This window comes from Oryctolagus cuniculus, unplaced genomic scaffold (assembly GCF_964237555.1).
Source record: "Oryctolagus cuniculus unplaced genomic scaffold, mOryCun1.1 SCAFFOLD_50, whole genome shotgun sequence".
NCBI classification, from domain to species: domain Eukaryota; kingdom Metazoa; phylum Chordata; class Mammalia; order Lagomorpha; family Leporidae; genus Oryctolagus; species Oryctolagus cuniculus.
In genome coordinates this window covers 940534-958039 of record NW_027208298.1, presented here as the reverse complement: position 1 = coordinate 958039, position 17506 = coordinate 940534, and the positions used below count along the sequence as shown (strand labels likewise).

The 17506-nt window shown below is 39.5% G+C and overlaps 1 protein-coding gene across 1 annotated transcript; it reads right to left on the bottom strand.

The window, feature by feature from the left end:
- Positions 1 to 10825: 10825 nt before the first annotated feature.
- LOC127485628 (vomeronasal type-2 receptor 116-like) lies at positions 10826 to 15924 on the bottom strand. The gene is made up of 3 exons (XM_070067758.1): positions 15661 to 15924; positions 14364 to 14487; positions 10826 to 11739 (listed from the first exon to the last, which is right to left on the bottom strand). Exons 1-3 carry the CDS (start codon positions 15922 to 15924, stop codon positions 10826 to 10828), a joined length of 1302 nt encoding a protein of 433 aa, XP_069923859.1.
- Between the last annotated feature and the right edge of the window lie 1582 nt (positions 15925 to 17506).

Here is a 17506-nt window from a genome sequence, read left to right as displayed (position 1 = left end):
TAACCAAGGACGTTAAAGATCTCTACGATGAAAATTACAAAACCTTAAAGAAAGAAATAGAAGAGGATACCAAAAAATGGAAAAATCTTCCATGCTCATGGATTGGAAGAATCAACATCATCAAAATGTCCATTCTCCCAAAAGCAATTTATAGATTCAATGCAATCCCAATCAAGATACCAAAGACATTCTTCGCAGATCTAGAAAAAATGATGCTGAAATTCATATGGAGGCACAAGAGACCTCGAATAGCTAAAGCAATCTTGTACAACAAAAACAAAGCCGGAGGCATCACAATACCAGACTTCAGGACATACTACAGGGCAGTTGTAATCAAAACAGCATGGTACTGGTACAGAAACAGATGGATAGACCAATGGAACAGAATTGAAACACCAGAAATCAACCCAAACATCTACAGCCAACTTATATTTGATCAAGGATCTAAAACTAATTCCTGGAGCAAGGACAGTCTATTCAATAAATGGTGCTGGGAAAACTGGATTTCCACGTGCAGAAGCATGAAGCAAGACCCCTACCTTACACCTTACACAAAAATCCACTCAACGTGGATTAAAGACCTAAATCTACGTCCTGACACCATTAAGTTATTAGAGAACATTGGAGAAACCCTTCAAGATATTGGCACAGGCAAAGAATTTCTGGAAAAGACCCGGGAGGCACAGACAGTCAAAGCCAAAATCAACTATTGGGATTGCATCAAATTGAGAAGTTTCTTTACTGCAAAAGAAACAGTCAGGAGAGTGAAGAGACAACCGACAGAATGGGAAAAAATATTTGCAAACTATGCAACAGATAAAGGGTTAATAACCAGAATCTACAAAGAGATCAAGAAACTGCACAAAAACAAAACCAACAACCCACTTAAGAGATGGGCCAAGAACTTCAATAGACATTTTTCAAAAGAGGAAATCCAAATGGCCAACAGGCACATGAAAAAATGTTCAAGGTCACTAGCAATCAGGGAAATGCAAATCAAAAGCACAATGAGGTTTCACCTCACCCCGGTTAGAATGGCTCACATACAGAAATCTACCAACAACAGATGCTGGCGAGGATGTGGGGAAAAAGGGACACTAACCCACTGTTGGTGGGAATGCAAACTGGTTAAGCCACTATGGAAATCAGTCTGGAGATTCCTCAGAAACCTGAATATAACCCTACCGTTCGACCCAGCCATCCCACTCCTTGGAATTTACCCAAAGGAGTTTAAATTGATAAAGAAAAAAGCGGTCTGCACCCTAATGTTTATTGCAGCACAATTCACAATAGCCAAGACCTGGAACCAACCTAAATGCCCATCAATGGTAGACTGGATAAAGAAATTATGGGATATGTATTCTTTAGAATACTATACCGCAGTAAGAAACAACGAAATCCAGTCATTTGCAACAAAATGGAGGAATCTGGAACACATCATGCTGAGTGAAGTAAGCCAGTCCCAAAGGGACAAATACCATATGTTCTCCCTGATCGGTGACAACTGACTGAACACCAAAAAGGAAACCTCCTGAAGTGAAATGGACACTATGAGAAATGGTGACTTGATCAGCATAGCCCTGACTGCTAATGGACAACTTAATACATTATCCCTCATAGTATTTTTTTTTTTGTCTGTTCTACTTAATATGACTGGTTTAATTCTGTAATTATCACACAGTTATTCTTAAGTGTTGAAAATTAACTGAAATGTGATCCCTGTTAAACATAAAAGTGGGAATAAGAGAGGGAAGAGATGTATAATTTGGGACATGCTCGGGCTGACTTGCCCCAATTGGTAGAGTTGGAAACATACTAGGGGATTCCAATTCAATCCCATCAAGGTGGCATGTGCCAATGCCATCTCACTATTCCAAGTGATCAATTTCAGTTCACAATTGATCATAATGAAAGGACTAAGAGTCAAAGGGAGCACATAAACAAGTCTAGTATCTGCTAACACTAACCGATAGAATAAATAAAGGGGAGAGTGATCCAACATGGGAAGTGAGATACTCAGCAGACTCATAGAATGGCAGATGTCCTAAATAGCACTCTGGCCTCAGAATCAGCCCTAAAGGCACTCGGATCTGGCTGAAAAGCCCATGAGAGTATTTCAGGCATGGAAAGCCAAGACACTCTGGCAAAAAGATCTCTGTGAGTGAGATCCCAGTGGAAAGAACAGGTCTTCAAAGAGGGAGGTGCCTTTCTCTGAAGGGAGGAGAGAACCTCCACTTTGACTATGACCTTGTCTAAACAAGATAAGAGTCGGAGAACTCAAGGGGCTTCCATAGCCTTGGAAACTCATGACTGGTGCATAGGGAGATTACTGATGCCATAAACAGGAGTGTCAATTTGTAAAGTCAACAACAGGAGTCACTGTGCACTTACTCCTCATGTAGGATCTCTGTCCTTAATGTGCTGTACACTGAGGCTTAATGCTATAACGAGTACTCAAACAGTATATTTCACTTTGTGTTTCTATGGGGGTGCAAACTGTTGAAATCTTTACTTAATGTACACTAAACTGATCTTCTGTTAAAAAAAAAAAAAAGAAAAGAAACTATCAATTCCCAACTTGACTCTCACTGGGATTAAACATGACAATAGGTCTGATCTGATTTCATCATCATTTAAAAAAAAATCATCTATTATTTTTCACTTTATGTTTCTGTGTGGGAACAAACTGTTGAAATCCTTACTTAAGGTATACTAAGCTGATCTTCTGTATACTAAGATAATCGAAAATGAATCTTGATGTGAATGGAAGGGGAGAGGGAGTGGGAAAGGGGAGGGTGGTGGGTGGGAGGGACGGTATGGGGGGGAAAGCCATTGTAACCCATGAGACGTACTTTGGAAATTTATATTCATTAAATAAAAGATAAAAAAAATAAAAAAATAAAAAAAAAAAACATTAATGTGCAGACAGCTTTTTTGTTTGCCAATTTAATTTCCTTTCAGTAAATTCCAAGGAGTGTGATGGCTGGGTTGAATGGTAGGGTTATATTCAGCTTTCTGAGGAATCTCCAGACTGACTTCCATAGTGGCTTAACCAGTTTGCATTCCCACCAACAGCGGGTTAGTGTCCCTTTTTCTCCACATCCTAAGTAGCATCTGTTCTTGGTAGATTTCTGTATGTGAGCCATTCTAACTGGAGTGAGGTGAAACCTCATTGTGGTTTTCATTTGCATTTCCCTGATTGCTAGTGATCTTGGACATTTTTTCATGTGCCTGTTAGGCATTTAAATTTCCTCTTTTGAAAAATGTCTACTGAAGTCCTTGAACCATCTCTCAAGTGGGTTGTTTGTTTTGTTGTTGTGGAGTTTCTTGATTTCTTTGTAGATTCTTTTTATTAATCCGTTATTTAGCATAGTTTGCAAATATTTTTCCTATTCTGTCGGTTGCCTCTTCACTTCCCTGTTTCTTTTGAAGTACAGGAACTTCTCAATTTGATGCAATCCCAATAGTTTATTTTGGCTTTCATTGCCTGGGCCTCCTGGGTCTTTTCCAAGAAGTATTTCCCTGTGCCTATATCTTGCAGAGTTTCTCCAATGCTCTCTAATAATTTGATGGTGTCGGGTCATAGATTTAGGTCTTTAATCCATGTTGAGTGGAATTTTCTGTAAGGTGAAAGGTAGGGGTCTTGCTTCATGCTTCTGCACGTGGAAATCCAGTTTTCCCAGAATCATTTATTGAATAGACTGTCCTTACTCCAGGGATTGGTTTTAGATCCTTGATCAAATATAAGTTGGCTGTAGGTGTTTGGATTGATTTCTGGTGTTTCTATTATGTTCCATTGGTCTATCCATCTGTTTCTGTACCAGTACCATGCTGTTTTGATCACAACTGCCCTGTAGTATGTCCTGAAATCTGGTATTGTGATGCCTCTGGCTTTGTTTTTGTTGTACAACATTGCTTTAGCTATTGAAGTTCTCCTGTGGCTACATATTAATTTCAGCATCATTTTTTCTAGATCTGTGAAGAATGTCTTTGGTATCTTGATTGGTATCGCATTGAATCTGTAAATTGCTTTTGGGAGAATGGACATTTTGATAATATTGATTCTTTCAATCCATGAGCATGGAAGATTTTTCCATTTTTTGGAATCTTCTTCTATTTCTTTCTTGAAGATTCCGTAATTCTCATCATAGACATCTTTAACTTCCTTGGTTATGTTTATTCCAAGGTATTTGATTGTTTTTGTACCTATTGTGAATGGGATTGATCTTAGCAGTTCTTTCTCAGCCGTGGCATTGCCTGTGTATACAAAGGCTGTTGATTTTTGCACATTGCTTTTATATCCTGCTACTTTGCCCAACTCTTCTATGAGTGCCAATAGTCTCTTAATAGAGTTCTTTGGGTCCCCTAATAATGAATCATATCATCTGCAAAGAGGAATAGTTTGAGTTCTTCCTTCCCAATTTTTATCCCTTTCATGTCTTTTTCTTGCCTGATGGCTCTGGCTAAAATTTCCATAACTATATTGAATAGCAGTGGTGAGAGTGGGCATCTCTCTCTGGTACCAAATCTCAGCTTCCAACTTTACCCCATTCAATAGGATGCTGGCCATGGGTTTTTATAAATTGCTTTGATTGCATTGAGGAATGTTCCTTCCATATCAAGTTTGCTTAGAGTTTTCATCATGAAAGAGTGTTGTATTTTTTTCGAATGCTTTCTCTGCACCTATTGAGATATTCACATGTTTTTTTCTTCTGCAGTCTGTTAATGTGATGTATTGATTGATTTGCAAATATTGAACCATCCCTGCATACCAGGGATAAATACCACCTGGTCTGGGTGGATGATCTTTCTGATGTGTTGTTGCATTCTATTGGCAAGAATTTTATTGAGGATTTTTGCATCTAGGTTCATCAGGGATATTGGTCTGTAATTCTCCTTCAATGCTGCATCATTTTCTGGCTTAGGAATTAAGGTGATGCTGGCTTCATAGAAAGAATTTGGGAGAATCCCCTCTTTTTCGATTGTTCTGCAGTTTGAGGAGAATTGGAGTTAGTTCTTCTTTAAATGTCTGCTAGAATTCAGCAGTGAATCCATCTGGTCCTGGGCTTTTATGTGTAGGGAGGGCCTTTATTACTGTTTCAATTTCTGTCTCAGTTATGGGTCTATTTAGGTTTTCTAAGTCTTCCTGGTTCAATTAAGGTAGGTGCATGTGTCCAGGAATCTATCCATTTCTAATAGATTTCCCTGTTTGCTGGCATACAAGTCCTTGTAGTAATTTCTGATGATTCTTTTTATTTCTGTGGTGTCTGTTGTTACATTTCCTTTTTCATCTCTGATTTTATTGATTTGTGTCCTTTATTTTTTTTAGTTAGTTGGGCCAACGGGATGTCAATTTTGTTTATTTTTTAAAAAAATTAGCTCCTCATTTGGCTGATCTTTTGTAATTTTTTTTTATTCAATCCTATTGATTTCTTCTCTGATTTTAATTATTTCTCTTCTCCTACTAGATTTGGGTCTGGTTTGCTGCAGTTTTTCTAGATTCTTGAGATGCAGTGAAAGCTCATCTATTTGGTGCCTTTCCAATTTCTTGATGTAGGCAGCTATTGCTATAAACTTACCTCTCAACACTGATTTCTGATTTCTCTTTTGATTTCTTCTATGACCCATTGTTCATTCAGGAGCATGTTGTTCAGCCTCCGTGTGTTTGCATATGCTCTAGGGATTCCTAAGTTTCTAATTTCCAACTTCATTCCCCTATGGTCTGAGAATCTGCATCGTATGATTCTAATTCTTTTGAATTTGCTGAGAACTGCTTTATGGCCTAGTATGTGGTCAGTCCTAGAGTAGGTTCCATGTACTACTGAGAAGAATGTAAATTCTTCAAGAGTAGGATGAAAAGTTCTGTATTTCTGTTAGATCCATTTGGGCTATAGTGTCATTTAAATCTTCTGTATACTTGTTGATCTTCTGTCTGGTTGATCTGTCTATTTCTGAGAGTGGGGTATTGAAGTCCCCCAGTACTATTGTATTGGAGTCTAAGTCTCCCTTTAAGTCCCTTAACAAATCTTTTAAATAAAATGGTGCCCTGTAATTAGGTGCATATACATTGATAATCATTATACTTTCCTGTTGAATTAATCCCTTAATCATCATATAGTGCCCCTCTTTGTCTCTCTTAACAGTTTTTGTGTTAAAGTTTATTTTGTCTGATATTAAGATGGCTATGACCGCTCTTTTTTCATTTCTGTTGGCATGCTGTATCTTTTTCCAGCCTTTCATTTCCAATCTATATGCATCTTTATTGGAAAGATGTGTTTCTTGTAAGTAACAAATTCATGGGTTTTGTTCCTTAACCCAGTCAGTCAATCTGTGTCTTTTAAATGGACAGTTAAAGCTGTTAACATCCAATGTGACTATTGATAAGTAGTAACTTTGCCCTGCCATTTGCCGAAGATATTTTCTAATATATGCTTTGAACTTCCTGTGATCTTTTTCTGTGAGGTTTCATATTGATGATCGTGTTTCTGTGTTTCTGTGTGTAACATATCTTTAAGCATCTTTTGCAGGGCTGGATGAGTAGCAATAAATGCTTTCAATTTCTGTTTGCTATGAAAGGTCTTGATTTCACCTTCATTCACAAATGAGAGCTTTGCAGGATATAATATTCTGGGCTGGCAGTTTTTTTTTTTTCTCTTAATATGTTGGCTGTATCTGGCCATTCCCTTCTATCCTGTAGGGTTTCTGATGAGAAGTCAGCTGTGAGTCTAATTGGAGATCCTCTGAGAGAAATCTGACATTTTTCTCTTGCACATTTTAGGATCTTTTCTTTATGTTTCACTGTGGTGAGTTTGATTACAATGTGTCGTGGTGAGGATCTCTTTTGGTCATGTTTATTTGGGCTTTTATGAGCTTCCTGTACTTGGATGTCTCTGTCATTCACCAAACCCTGGAAGTTCTCTGCTAGTATCTCACTAAAAAGGCCTTCTAATCCTTTCTCTCTCTCCATGCCTTCACGAATTCCTTGAACACAAATGTTGGGTTTTTTAATTCTAATCTTTAGATTCCCAATAATAGTTTTTATATTTCTAATTTCCTCATCTTTTCTTTGGTTTGACTGTATACTTTCCTGTGCTCTGCCTTCTACGTGCGATATTCTCTTCTGCTTCACCCATTCTGTTTTTAAGGCTCTCTAATGTGTTTGTCATTTGATCTATTGAATTTTTCATTTCATTTTGATTTCTGCTCACTATCACGCTTTCCTGTTCTACTAGATTCTTCCTTTCATTTTGACTCCTCCTTGAGATTTCATTTTCACAAGAGAGATTTTCTATCCTGTCCAGTAAGGATTTATATAGCTCAAGCATTTGTTTTTGGAAACTTCTAAATGTTCTTATTAATTTTTTGAAATCTGTATCTTGCATTTTTTCCATCTCATCATCTTCATAATCTTGGCTTGAGGTGTCTTGTTCATTCGGGGGCGTCATAATGTCTTCCTTGTTCTGGTTTCCTCAGTTTCTGCGTTTGTTGCTTGACATTGTGGAGTTATTTGGATTCTTCTTCCCTCGCTGTGGTATTTTTTTCTTGTTATACTATGCCTGTATTAAGTGGACTGTCTGCTTTGATGCAGCCTTAGAGGCTTGAGATGGGTGTGGCCAGAGAGCTCTCTTTGGTTCCTCAGGATTAAGGGTGTGTCAAAGGTGACACTCCCAGGTTAGGCGTGGTAAATCTTTTTTTTTTTTTTTATTCAGAAGGGAAGTAATTCACACACACACCCAGAGTCAGCTTGGCTGTGGGCGGGCACAGCCTTAAGTTGACGCAGCTTTTACGAATGACCAAAATGGCACCTGCTCTTTGTTTTGCTCACCTTTTAGAGGTAAGCGGAGAGAGAGAAACTCATGTTCGTACTGGTCCCTTTGGAAGAGGAGCAACTGGGACAGAATCCAGTACCCCGACCAAGACTAGAACCCAGTGTGCCAGCGCTGCAGGCAGAGGATTAGCCTATTGAGCCATGGCGCCAGCCACTAACACATATTTTTAAAAGGTTACCAAAGAAAGAAAATTTTCGAGGACCAGGAAGCATTCTAGAATGAAGATGGTTCAGAATGCCTGGACCAAAACATGTATTTATAGCCCTGGCCTATATTCTTGCAGAACTATGGACTTCTTGCTTATTTGTTGAACATTTTGTTTGTTGGAGCATTAAGTCTTTGAATATAATGCAAACTAAAACTATGTTATCACAAAAATAACAAAACAAATATTAGGTTCAGCAAAAGAAAAAAAGAAAATAAAACCGCAAAGCAGAATGATGAAAATCAGGATGGCACCATGGCTCACTCGGATAATCCTCTGCCAGCAGCACTGGCATTCCATATGGGTGCCAGGTTCTAGTCTCAGTTGCTCCTCTTCCAGTCCAGCTCTCTGCTGTGGCCCAGCAAGGCAGTGGAGGATGGCCCAAGTTCTTGGGCCCTGTACCCACATGGGAGACCAGGAGGAAGCACCTGGTTCCTGATCAGCATGGCATGCCAGCTGTAAGAGCCATTTGGGAAGTGAACCAATGGAAGGAAGACCTTTCTCTCTCTCTCTCTCTCTCTCTCTCTCTCTCTCTAACTCTGCCTGTCTAAAAAAAAGAATGATGAAAATCAGTAAAATGGAAAACTACACTTTAAAAAAAGGAATGAAAGATGCATGCTGCAATGTGGATGGGTTTGGAATCTGGATCCAATTGAATGAAGCCACACTCCTATGCCACATACTGACTAGAAAGCTTTTTATTTAATAAATATAAATTTCCAAAGTACAACTGTTGGATTATAGTGGTTCTTCCACCCATACCCAACCTCCCATCCCCAAACCATCCCTGCTCCTATTCCCTTTACCACCCCATTCTTCATCAAGATTCATTTTCAATTATCTTTATATACAACTCTATACTAAGTAAAGAGTTCAACAGTTTGCACACACACACATGCACACACACAAAGTATAAAGTACTCTTTAAAGACTAATTTTACTGTTAATTCTCATAGTACAATACATTAAGGATGGAGGTCCTACATGGGGAGCAAGTGCACAGTGACTCCTATTGTTGATTTAACAATTGATACTCTTATTTATGACATTGGTGATCACCCAAAACATTTGCCATGAGCTGCCAAGGCTATGGAAGCCTCTAGAGTTCACAAACTCTGATCTTATTTAAACAAGGCCATAATCAAAATGGAAGTGCACTACTCCCTTGAGAGAAAGGAAGGAAGGAAGGAAGGAAGGAAGGAAGGAAGGAAGGAAGGAAGGAAGGAAGGAAGGGAGAAAGGAAGGGAGGAAGGAAGGAAGGAAGAAAGGAAGGAAGGAAGGAAGGAAGGAAGGAACTGAAGGAGATGATTGGTTGCATGATATGAGGTCATGGGAGTTAGAAAATGACTACTAATGCAGAAATTTTTATAGATTGATGAAGATGCATTCAATCCACAGAGAAGACTATTGCACAAATGTGAACACAGTGTGCACAATCTGAATGTATAAATCCAACTGATTTGAACAATTTAAAAATGTTTCAATTTGGCTGTAAGAATTTCACATCAATCACACAGCATTCTGACCCCATATGCTATTGGAAAAAGAAAAATTAAAACAAGGGAATAACATAACCAGTATTTTGACTGAAGAACATAGTTACTGAGTCATTCACATGTGCAAATCAATATCCCATGTATGTGTGATAAAGATACCATTTCAAAATAGCTCAACAATGAGTATTTATTAAGATTTTTTTGGAAAACAGGGTATATCCACAGTGGAATACTGCATGACCTAGCACCTCCTGTATCTAGGAAAGAAATCTCACTTAAATCACAATGCCAACAAATAAATGACAAACATTCAACAGCCAGGGCAAACAGAATGTGAAGCATGTTAATTAGATGTCTTAGCAAATAAGAACACTTACATTGTCTGCACATTGATAAATAAATAGAAATTAATTCAGTCTCCACCATTTCAGGGATAGCTATTAAATATAAAATAACATTGCTGGGGACAGGCGCAGTGGCTTACTTGGTTAATCCTCCACCTGCGGCACCAGAATCCCATATGGGCACTGGGTTCTAATCCCAGTTGCTCCTCTTCCAGTCCAGTTCTCTGCTGTGGCCCAGGAGGGCAGTGGAGGATGGCCGAAGTGCTTCAGCCCTGCACCCACATAGGAGACAAGGAAGAAGCACCTGGCTCCTGGCTTTGGATCAGGCTAGCTCCGCCAGTAGCGGCCATTTGGGGGGTGAACCAATGGAAGGATGAACTTTCTCTCGGTCTCTCCCTCTCACTGTCTGTAATTCTACATGTCAAATTAATAAATAAATAATCTTTTTAAAAAATAACCTTGCTGTTGTAGCCTTGATGGCCATCAGAGGTTTCATTTAAAGCATGATTCATTTTTACTCAATTTAAAAATTTCCCTGAACTCCATTACTAACTCTGAGATGTAGAGAAACAGAAGGTTAGTGATAGAAACCAAGAGACCTCCTATTCGATGCTTCACACATCTACACCCCCAATGCTTGTACCTGGGCTGAGGTTACAACCAACAACAGGGATTCAGACCCTGGATTTTCACATGGGTGCCAGGACCAAGTTACATGAAGATTCACCACTTCCTTCCGAGGGCCCCCAGGACTCAAAACTCCAGGTCAGGGGCCAAAACCAGAGCCAGAAATAGATGCCATGAGCTCAGATTGCTAGGCTAAACATCCAACTAACAAGTCATTTATAAAGGAAAAATCCATTTTAGCTCCTTCATATATCTGGATTGCTACTCAGCCTGCATTCTTGGTCCTAAACCCTGAAAATGTGACAGGAAAACAAGTGGAAATTTTTAGGATCCCTTAGAACTTACTCTTTTCTTTAAGCCTTTCAAAGAACTCCTTTCTGGTCTTAAGAGAATAATGTAGCACTTGGGGAGGAAGATGCAGCCCAAGAGCCCCGCACTGGAGGCCAAGATGGAGAAGACCTCCACGGCCACCATGACCTTCCCCTTGGTGCTGTGGTAGACAAGCAGGAAGGTCACCCAGACACTGCAGAACACCAGCATGCTGAACGTCAGGAACTTGGATTCATTGAACGTGTCAGGCAGGTTCCTGGCTAGGAAAGCCACAGTGAAGCTTGCCAGGGCCAAGGAGCCCAGGTATCCCAGGACACAGTAGAAGGCAGTGGCTGAACCCTTGTTGCACACCAGGATGATGTGGCCATGCTCAGAGTGTGCATCTGTGTCAATAAAGGGAGGAGAAGTCCCAAGCCAGATACCACAAAGAACCAGTTGGATCAGGAAATAGATAGGAATGACAGAGTTAGAAGCTCCTGATACCAGCAATCGCCTGATAGTTCTTCCAGGTTTTGTAACCTTGAAGGCAAGAATCACAGTGATGGTCTTGGCCAGCACAGTGGAAACAGCCACTGTGAACACAAGGCCAAATGCTATTTGCTGCAGGAGGCAGGTGGCTGTGTTGGGACGGCCAAGGAAGAGTAAGGAGCAGAGGAAGCACAGGAGGAGGGCAATGAGTAGGATGTAGCTGAGGGTCCTGTTATTGGCCTTGACGATGGGAGTGTCTCGGTGCTTCACAAAGACCCAGAGGACTGCAGCTGTGAGGACAGAGAAGCACAGACCCATGCAGGTCAGAGCCATCCCCAGAAATTCCTCAAAGCCTAAGAAGGTCACCAGTTTCGGGAGGCAGTGGTTTCTCTCCAAGTTTGGGTACTCATGATCTGCACACGGGATGCATTGTTCTGCATCTGTGGGGAAAAGCAAGATTCACGTTTCCATTTCACAATTTGCTCCTATTTCCCTGTTCAGGAAAAGGGTCATAGTGAGTCCATCCTGCTCTGATGTATACCAAGAAACACTAAAGGATATTTCTACATTCCTGACCAAGGGAGAATGCTTATCTCCTGTGGAAGAAAGTCTTTCAAGGAAGCTCCTTTGCACATGGGGCTCTGTGGTCTCATTCTGTCACTCTGAGGTTTTTTTTTTCAGTGTTTGAATTTCTATAGAATGATGAGTTTCCTATATTTCATATGGGCATGAGATTCTTCCAAGCCCTCTTCTCTACAGTCCCCAGTGTCTTTCTCAGGAGGAGCCTTAGATTCACATGGGTTAGAATATTTTTCTGGGGTCATCAGTGTTAAGGTTTTTCTTACTTTTCCTCAGATGTTGACGACGTATATAAATGATATCTGATTCCTGGGACCTCTATAAATTTTTTCAGTACTCTAATTTCCTGCATGGACTCACCTTTTCATTCTTTCCATATAAATATTGTGATACTGTGATTGAATGTAAGAGAATTGTAGCTGGTTGTCTTTCTGAGGTAATATAGCCGTAAGTGGTATTTTCATGATGTCACTGAAACACACTCTTGTTAACCTGAAAGCATGGCTTTTTCACCTTTTTAGCTCATGTGAACACCACATTGGGCACCACATTTTCTCACTTGAAGTAATGCACTTCTGCTTCTACAGCATGAGAGAAGTCATTAAATACAGGCCAGTTGGTGAATATGTTTCTTTTAATCAAATGTCCATTAAACAAACAAAAATAGGGTCCGTGTTGTGGCATGATAGGTAAAGCCACGACCTGCAATGCCAGCATCCCATATGACATTGTTTTGTGTTCCAGTTGATCAATTTCCATTCCAGCTCCCTGCAAATAACTTAGAAAAAGCAGCAGAAGGTGGTCCAAGTAATTGGGACACCCACAGCCATCTGGACAACCCAAATGAAGCTTCTGGCTCCTGGCTTCTGCCTGGCCCAGCCTGGGCCATTCTTTTCCTCTGGGGCATGAGCAATTACATTGAGGCTCTCTCTCTCTCCTGTTCTCTGAATCTTTGATTTTCAAATAAAATAAATCTTTTTTTAAAAAAGCAAAAAAATGGTATTAGTAGGACTACACTTGCAGTAAGAGTCCTACTCTGTTTTTATCCTTGGTGTTCATGCAAGAATACAAACTTCAGGGACTGAAGTTGTGATGTAGGAGGAAAAGCCACAGCCTGGGATGATGGCATCCCATACAGGCACCAGTTCATGTCCTGGCTGCTCCTCTTTTAAACCAACTCCGTGCAAATGTGCCTGGAAAACCATCATAGGAAGGCCAAATACTTGTGCCTCTGCAAAACCTGGAAGAAGCTCTTGGTTTCCGGCTTTGGCCAGGCCCAGTTCAGACCATTACAGCCATCTGGGGAGTGAATCTACCTGATGGAAGATCTTCTCTGTCACTTTTCTCCCTCTCTGTTATGCTCTCCCTCTCTCTGTAACTGACATTGAAATGAAGAAATAAACATATTTGTGAAAAAAAAGAAAGAGAATATAAGCATCTATAAAAATTTGAGGAATTCTCTCTTAAAATTCTTTTCAAGGTGTACCCTTTACTTTTTATAGACTATGTAGGTGCTTCTGGCATCTGGCTCAGAGATGCACTAGACACAGATATGCAAATGTACATTGTACAATGGGTCAGTGTATGACACATTAGTTTTCTTTTTTCACTAACTTACTGCATGTTGATTATTTTCACAAAACTTAAAGTCTTTTTTTGTTATCTTTTTACTGGAAACTATATAACTTGTTTGAAGTAACTGAAATGAAAACAATTCTAGAGCTAAGATTATGTGAACTGAAATATCCTTTCAGAAGAATTCAAATTATTATAAATATATTTATTATACATTGAATAGTGAAACTATTTACCAATGAGACTTAGTACATTTTCACATTTCTCAAAACAATTGGCTTTGATATTTAACATTGCTTAAATGTTGGCCTTTTGCAAAGGTTTTTTTTGTGTTACTAAGTAAGATCATTTTTAGGATGCTGTATCTCTATATTCACCTTGTTTGTTCTCTTACTAAATTATATACATTCAAAGGACAAAGTGGTGGCATTCATTATGTGTACTGCACACCATGCACAATGTCAAAGATGTAGCACAGAAAATAATACAGTATTCCCATCACAATTCATGTGAAGTAGAACCCTGCTCATCAGTTGTGTATGGAAAAGTTTTGATTTCAAGCCCTTTAGAAATCCAAAGGGAGCCTTAACAAACATAAATATTATATTTCTTGTTTAGACATTAGGTCTCAGATTGAGACAGTCTCCTCCAGCACCAGATGGGAAAGAAGGATGCCAGATAGAATCAGTGTCAGAGTAGAACTAGAGAGGATGAGCATCACCAGACAACAGCTTACATATAATGAGATGGTGATAGTGAGCATACAACAAGGGTATGGAAAGAGTGAGTGAAGGTGTGCATGGAGAACAATAGGGCACTCTGATCCCAATACAAATACTCTTGGTTTCCTTTTTATCGAGAGAGAGTTCAGAGACTGGAGTCCTCATAGGTCAGTTATAGGGTTTTTTACCTGTATGATTGGAAATGTCTCTCTCTGGACAAACAACACAAGTATAGCAGCAGACAGGTCTTCCTTCCTGTGGTATTTTCCTGAATCCTGGACCACACCTCTGGCTACACAAAGACTGAGGAGTCTGAGGGGGGAAGAAAAGTGATGGTCATTGTTTTATATGTCATTAGGCACTGTGATAGGATGACTCTGTTTTTCTCATCACCCCCAAGGTCATCACTATGCCCTCCTTGATCTGTATCTCCTTGATTTTTACCTAGACATCCAATTTGGAGTTTTTATGATTCTCATCCCTGGTTTATCAGCTGTCTAGCAAATATTATGAGGTACCTGATCACTTTAATTTCATTCATAACCACATCTATGCTAAGCATTTCTTTCTTTCTTGAATTGCTTCCTGTGAAATCTTTTCCATTCAGCTTTTAATGTGGTAATTATTTTGAGAATGTGTATGTCTGAGACTATTTTACATGCTTCTTTCCTTGATTGAGTAGATTTTACATGCCAGAAAAATATCAAAAAATCAGAATGACTAGATGCAGTTCTGAATAACTACCTAGGAAAAGACAAGCCCACACAGAAATGGTGAGGAATGTTATAAACCATGCATTGTTTATTGATCTACTTCTGGACTTCTAGACCCAGGGAGAACAACAATTCTAGATTACCAAAGATTTGTAATATAATGTACAGCAGCTGTATAAAACAATAACAAAATTGTCTGGAGTATTTAAAGAGCACAATAATGATAAAATTTTTTATCACAGCTAAGAGGTGCTATTCAGAAGAAAACCCGAACTGATTGGCAAACACAATGAAAATATAGAAAATGGGAATAGTTTCTACAAATACATGATGAATAAGTCCACTCATAATTTATTTGTATTCATACTGCATCAAAACATAATAATGACTCTCACCATATGATTAAAATATCACTATGCTTATAAATATATATCTAATACATGAAGTTTTTTCACGTTATATAAATAAAAAAGTTGAAATAAAATTTTGGAATTTGTGTAGACGTGCATTTAGTAATTTTATGTCTACATATTGACCTCTATCTCTATTCCTTAACATTGCTCTTTCTAGTCACTCAACCTTTGGATGCATAAATATGCCCAGAATAAAAACAACAGTATCTAATACAAACATGCACTTCTAATACACACTGGCTCATATATGTATAAGCAACACCATACCTTTTGGAGCCAAGATGTGAAATGGGAACTGAATGCTTATTTAAAGTCTCACACATAATATCCCCTCAGACTCTCCTCCCATGGATTCACACCTCCATGAATGCAACAGGCCATTCTATCATTTCTTCATTGAGGACCAAGCTTTGATCATGTTTACTCTCAGAGGAAAACTCCCCGATTTTAATCAGCAACCGAAATCCAGCAGGAAAGTTCACAATGTTGTGGATATCATAGTGTGCCATACGGTGTCTTATTTCATGGAAGGAAACATCCTCCCCAGCACTGTTGGTAAATTGGATTTCCCTCAGAAGTGGATGAAGCTGGAGGGGAGGCACAATTGGAAAGAGAGAGAACATTCAGATTAGAGGTGGGAGGTGCACATGTACTGAGAAATCCTTGTCTCCCCTCCTCTCTATTTTCAGAGTCTATTTGGTGGAGGCTGACTTTGTCTGAATGGTCCCCATATTGTGGGTTCAAGTAATGAGAATTCTGCCTCTTCCCTATTAGAATGATGGGGAGTATCTGAATCCAAACAGAGAAATCACAGGATGTGTCCCACAGGGTGGCTGACCAAGAACGATTGGTTAGAGGTTTAGGAAAGCTCATCTTAGTTCTTCCACATGAGAACAACATGGCTTTATATGTGAAATACCTTGATTGTTGTGATGGTTCTACAGGATAGTACACTTCTAAAAGTTTAACCCATTCCCCCAAAAAGAATGATATCTGTTCTTTGGCAAAATAATGGATGCAACTGGATACCATTATTCATTGTGAAATGTATTAATTCCATAAAGAAAATAGCATATAGTTTTTTTGGTAATAGGTACTACATAATATAGCATGGGAAAAAAAATCCACAATGTATAAAAATGAAACTGACATCTCTGGGTTTGATTTGATTTGTTTATGACCCATGTGTAAATTCCTGTGTAGCTGTGGTATTTCTACTTTTCACTTCTGGAACATTATGATTTGTGTGGTATTAAACCCTACTTTTCACTTCTGGAACATTATGATTTGTGTGGTATTAAACCTGTGATTTAAAGTTAATTGAAATTAAAAGAAAATTAGTAAAGGAATTAGAGGGGATTAAGATATGAAAGGAAAAAACAATGGTTATCTTCTTAGAATTGTATCAATGAGCCAGCACTGAGGCTCAATAGGCTAATCCTCTGCCTGTGGTGCCGGCATACCGGGTTCTAGTCCCGGTTTGGGTGCCGGATTCCGTCCCAGTTGCCCCTCTTCCAGTCTAGCTCTCTGATGTGGCCCGGGAGTGCAGTGGAGGATGGCTTAAGTCCTTAGGCCCTGCATCCCCATGGGAGACCAAAAGAAGCACCTGGCTCCTGGCTTTGGATCAGCACAGCGTGCCGGCTGCAGCAGCCATTGGAGGGTGAACCAATGGCAAAAGGAAGACCTTTCTCTCTGACTCTCACTGTCCACTCTGCCTGTCAAAAAAAAAAAAAAAAACAGAATTGTATCAATGAAATACATGAAATCTGTTCTTTTATATCAGTAAATTTCTCTTTAATTTAACAAAATTTAAGCTGGCCTTGTGGTGCAGCAGGTGAAGCCACTGTGCACAGTGCCCAGCAACCCTTTGAGTGCTGGTTCAAATTCCAGCTGTTCTACCGCTGATTCAGCTTTCTGCTAATGTTCCTGGGAAAGCAGCAGATTAGGGTCCAAGAGCTTGGGCCCCTGCGCTCACATGGGAGACATGGTTGAAGCTCCTACATCCTGGCTTGGCTTGGCCTAGTCCTGGTCCTTGCAACCAGTGGGGAATGAATCAACAGATGCAAAATCTGCCTTCTCTTTCTTTCTCTGTCTCCCTCTCGCACAGTAACTTGGTTAAATGAATTAGAAATCCAAACATAATTTTTTTTAATAAACATTTTGCAAAGTCCGCTTGTACATCCCTGGCTGAACCTGATAGTTCTA

What these genes read in the sequence shown, in the direction of transcription:
- LOC127485628 (XM_070067758.1), bottom strand. Translation starts at nt 15,924, where the DNA reads ATGTTCTCTCTCTTTCCAATTGTGCCTCCCCTCCAGCTTCATCCACTT. An exon ending in GGCCTGTTGCATTCATGGAG is followed by an intron (nt 14,488 to 15,660) that starts GTGTGAATCCAT and finishes TTCCCCCCTCAG; the next exon opens with ACTCCTCAGTCTTTGTGTAG. An exon ending in AGACATTTCCAATCATACAG is followed by an intron (nt 11,740 to 14,363) that starts GTAAAAAACCCT and finishes TTTTCCCCACAG; the next exon opens with ATGCAGAACAATGCATCCCG.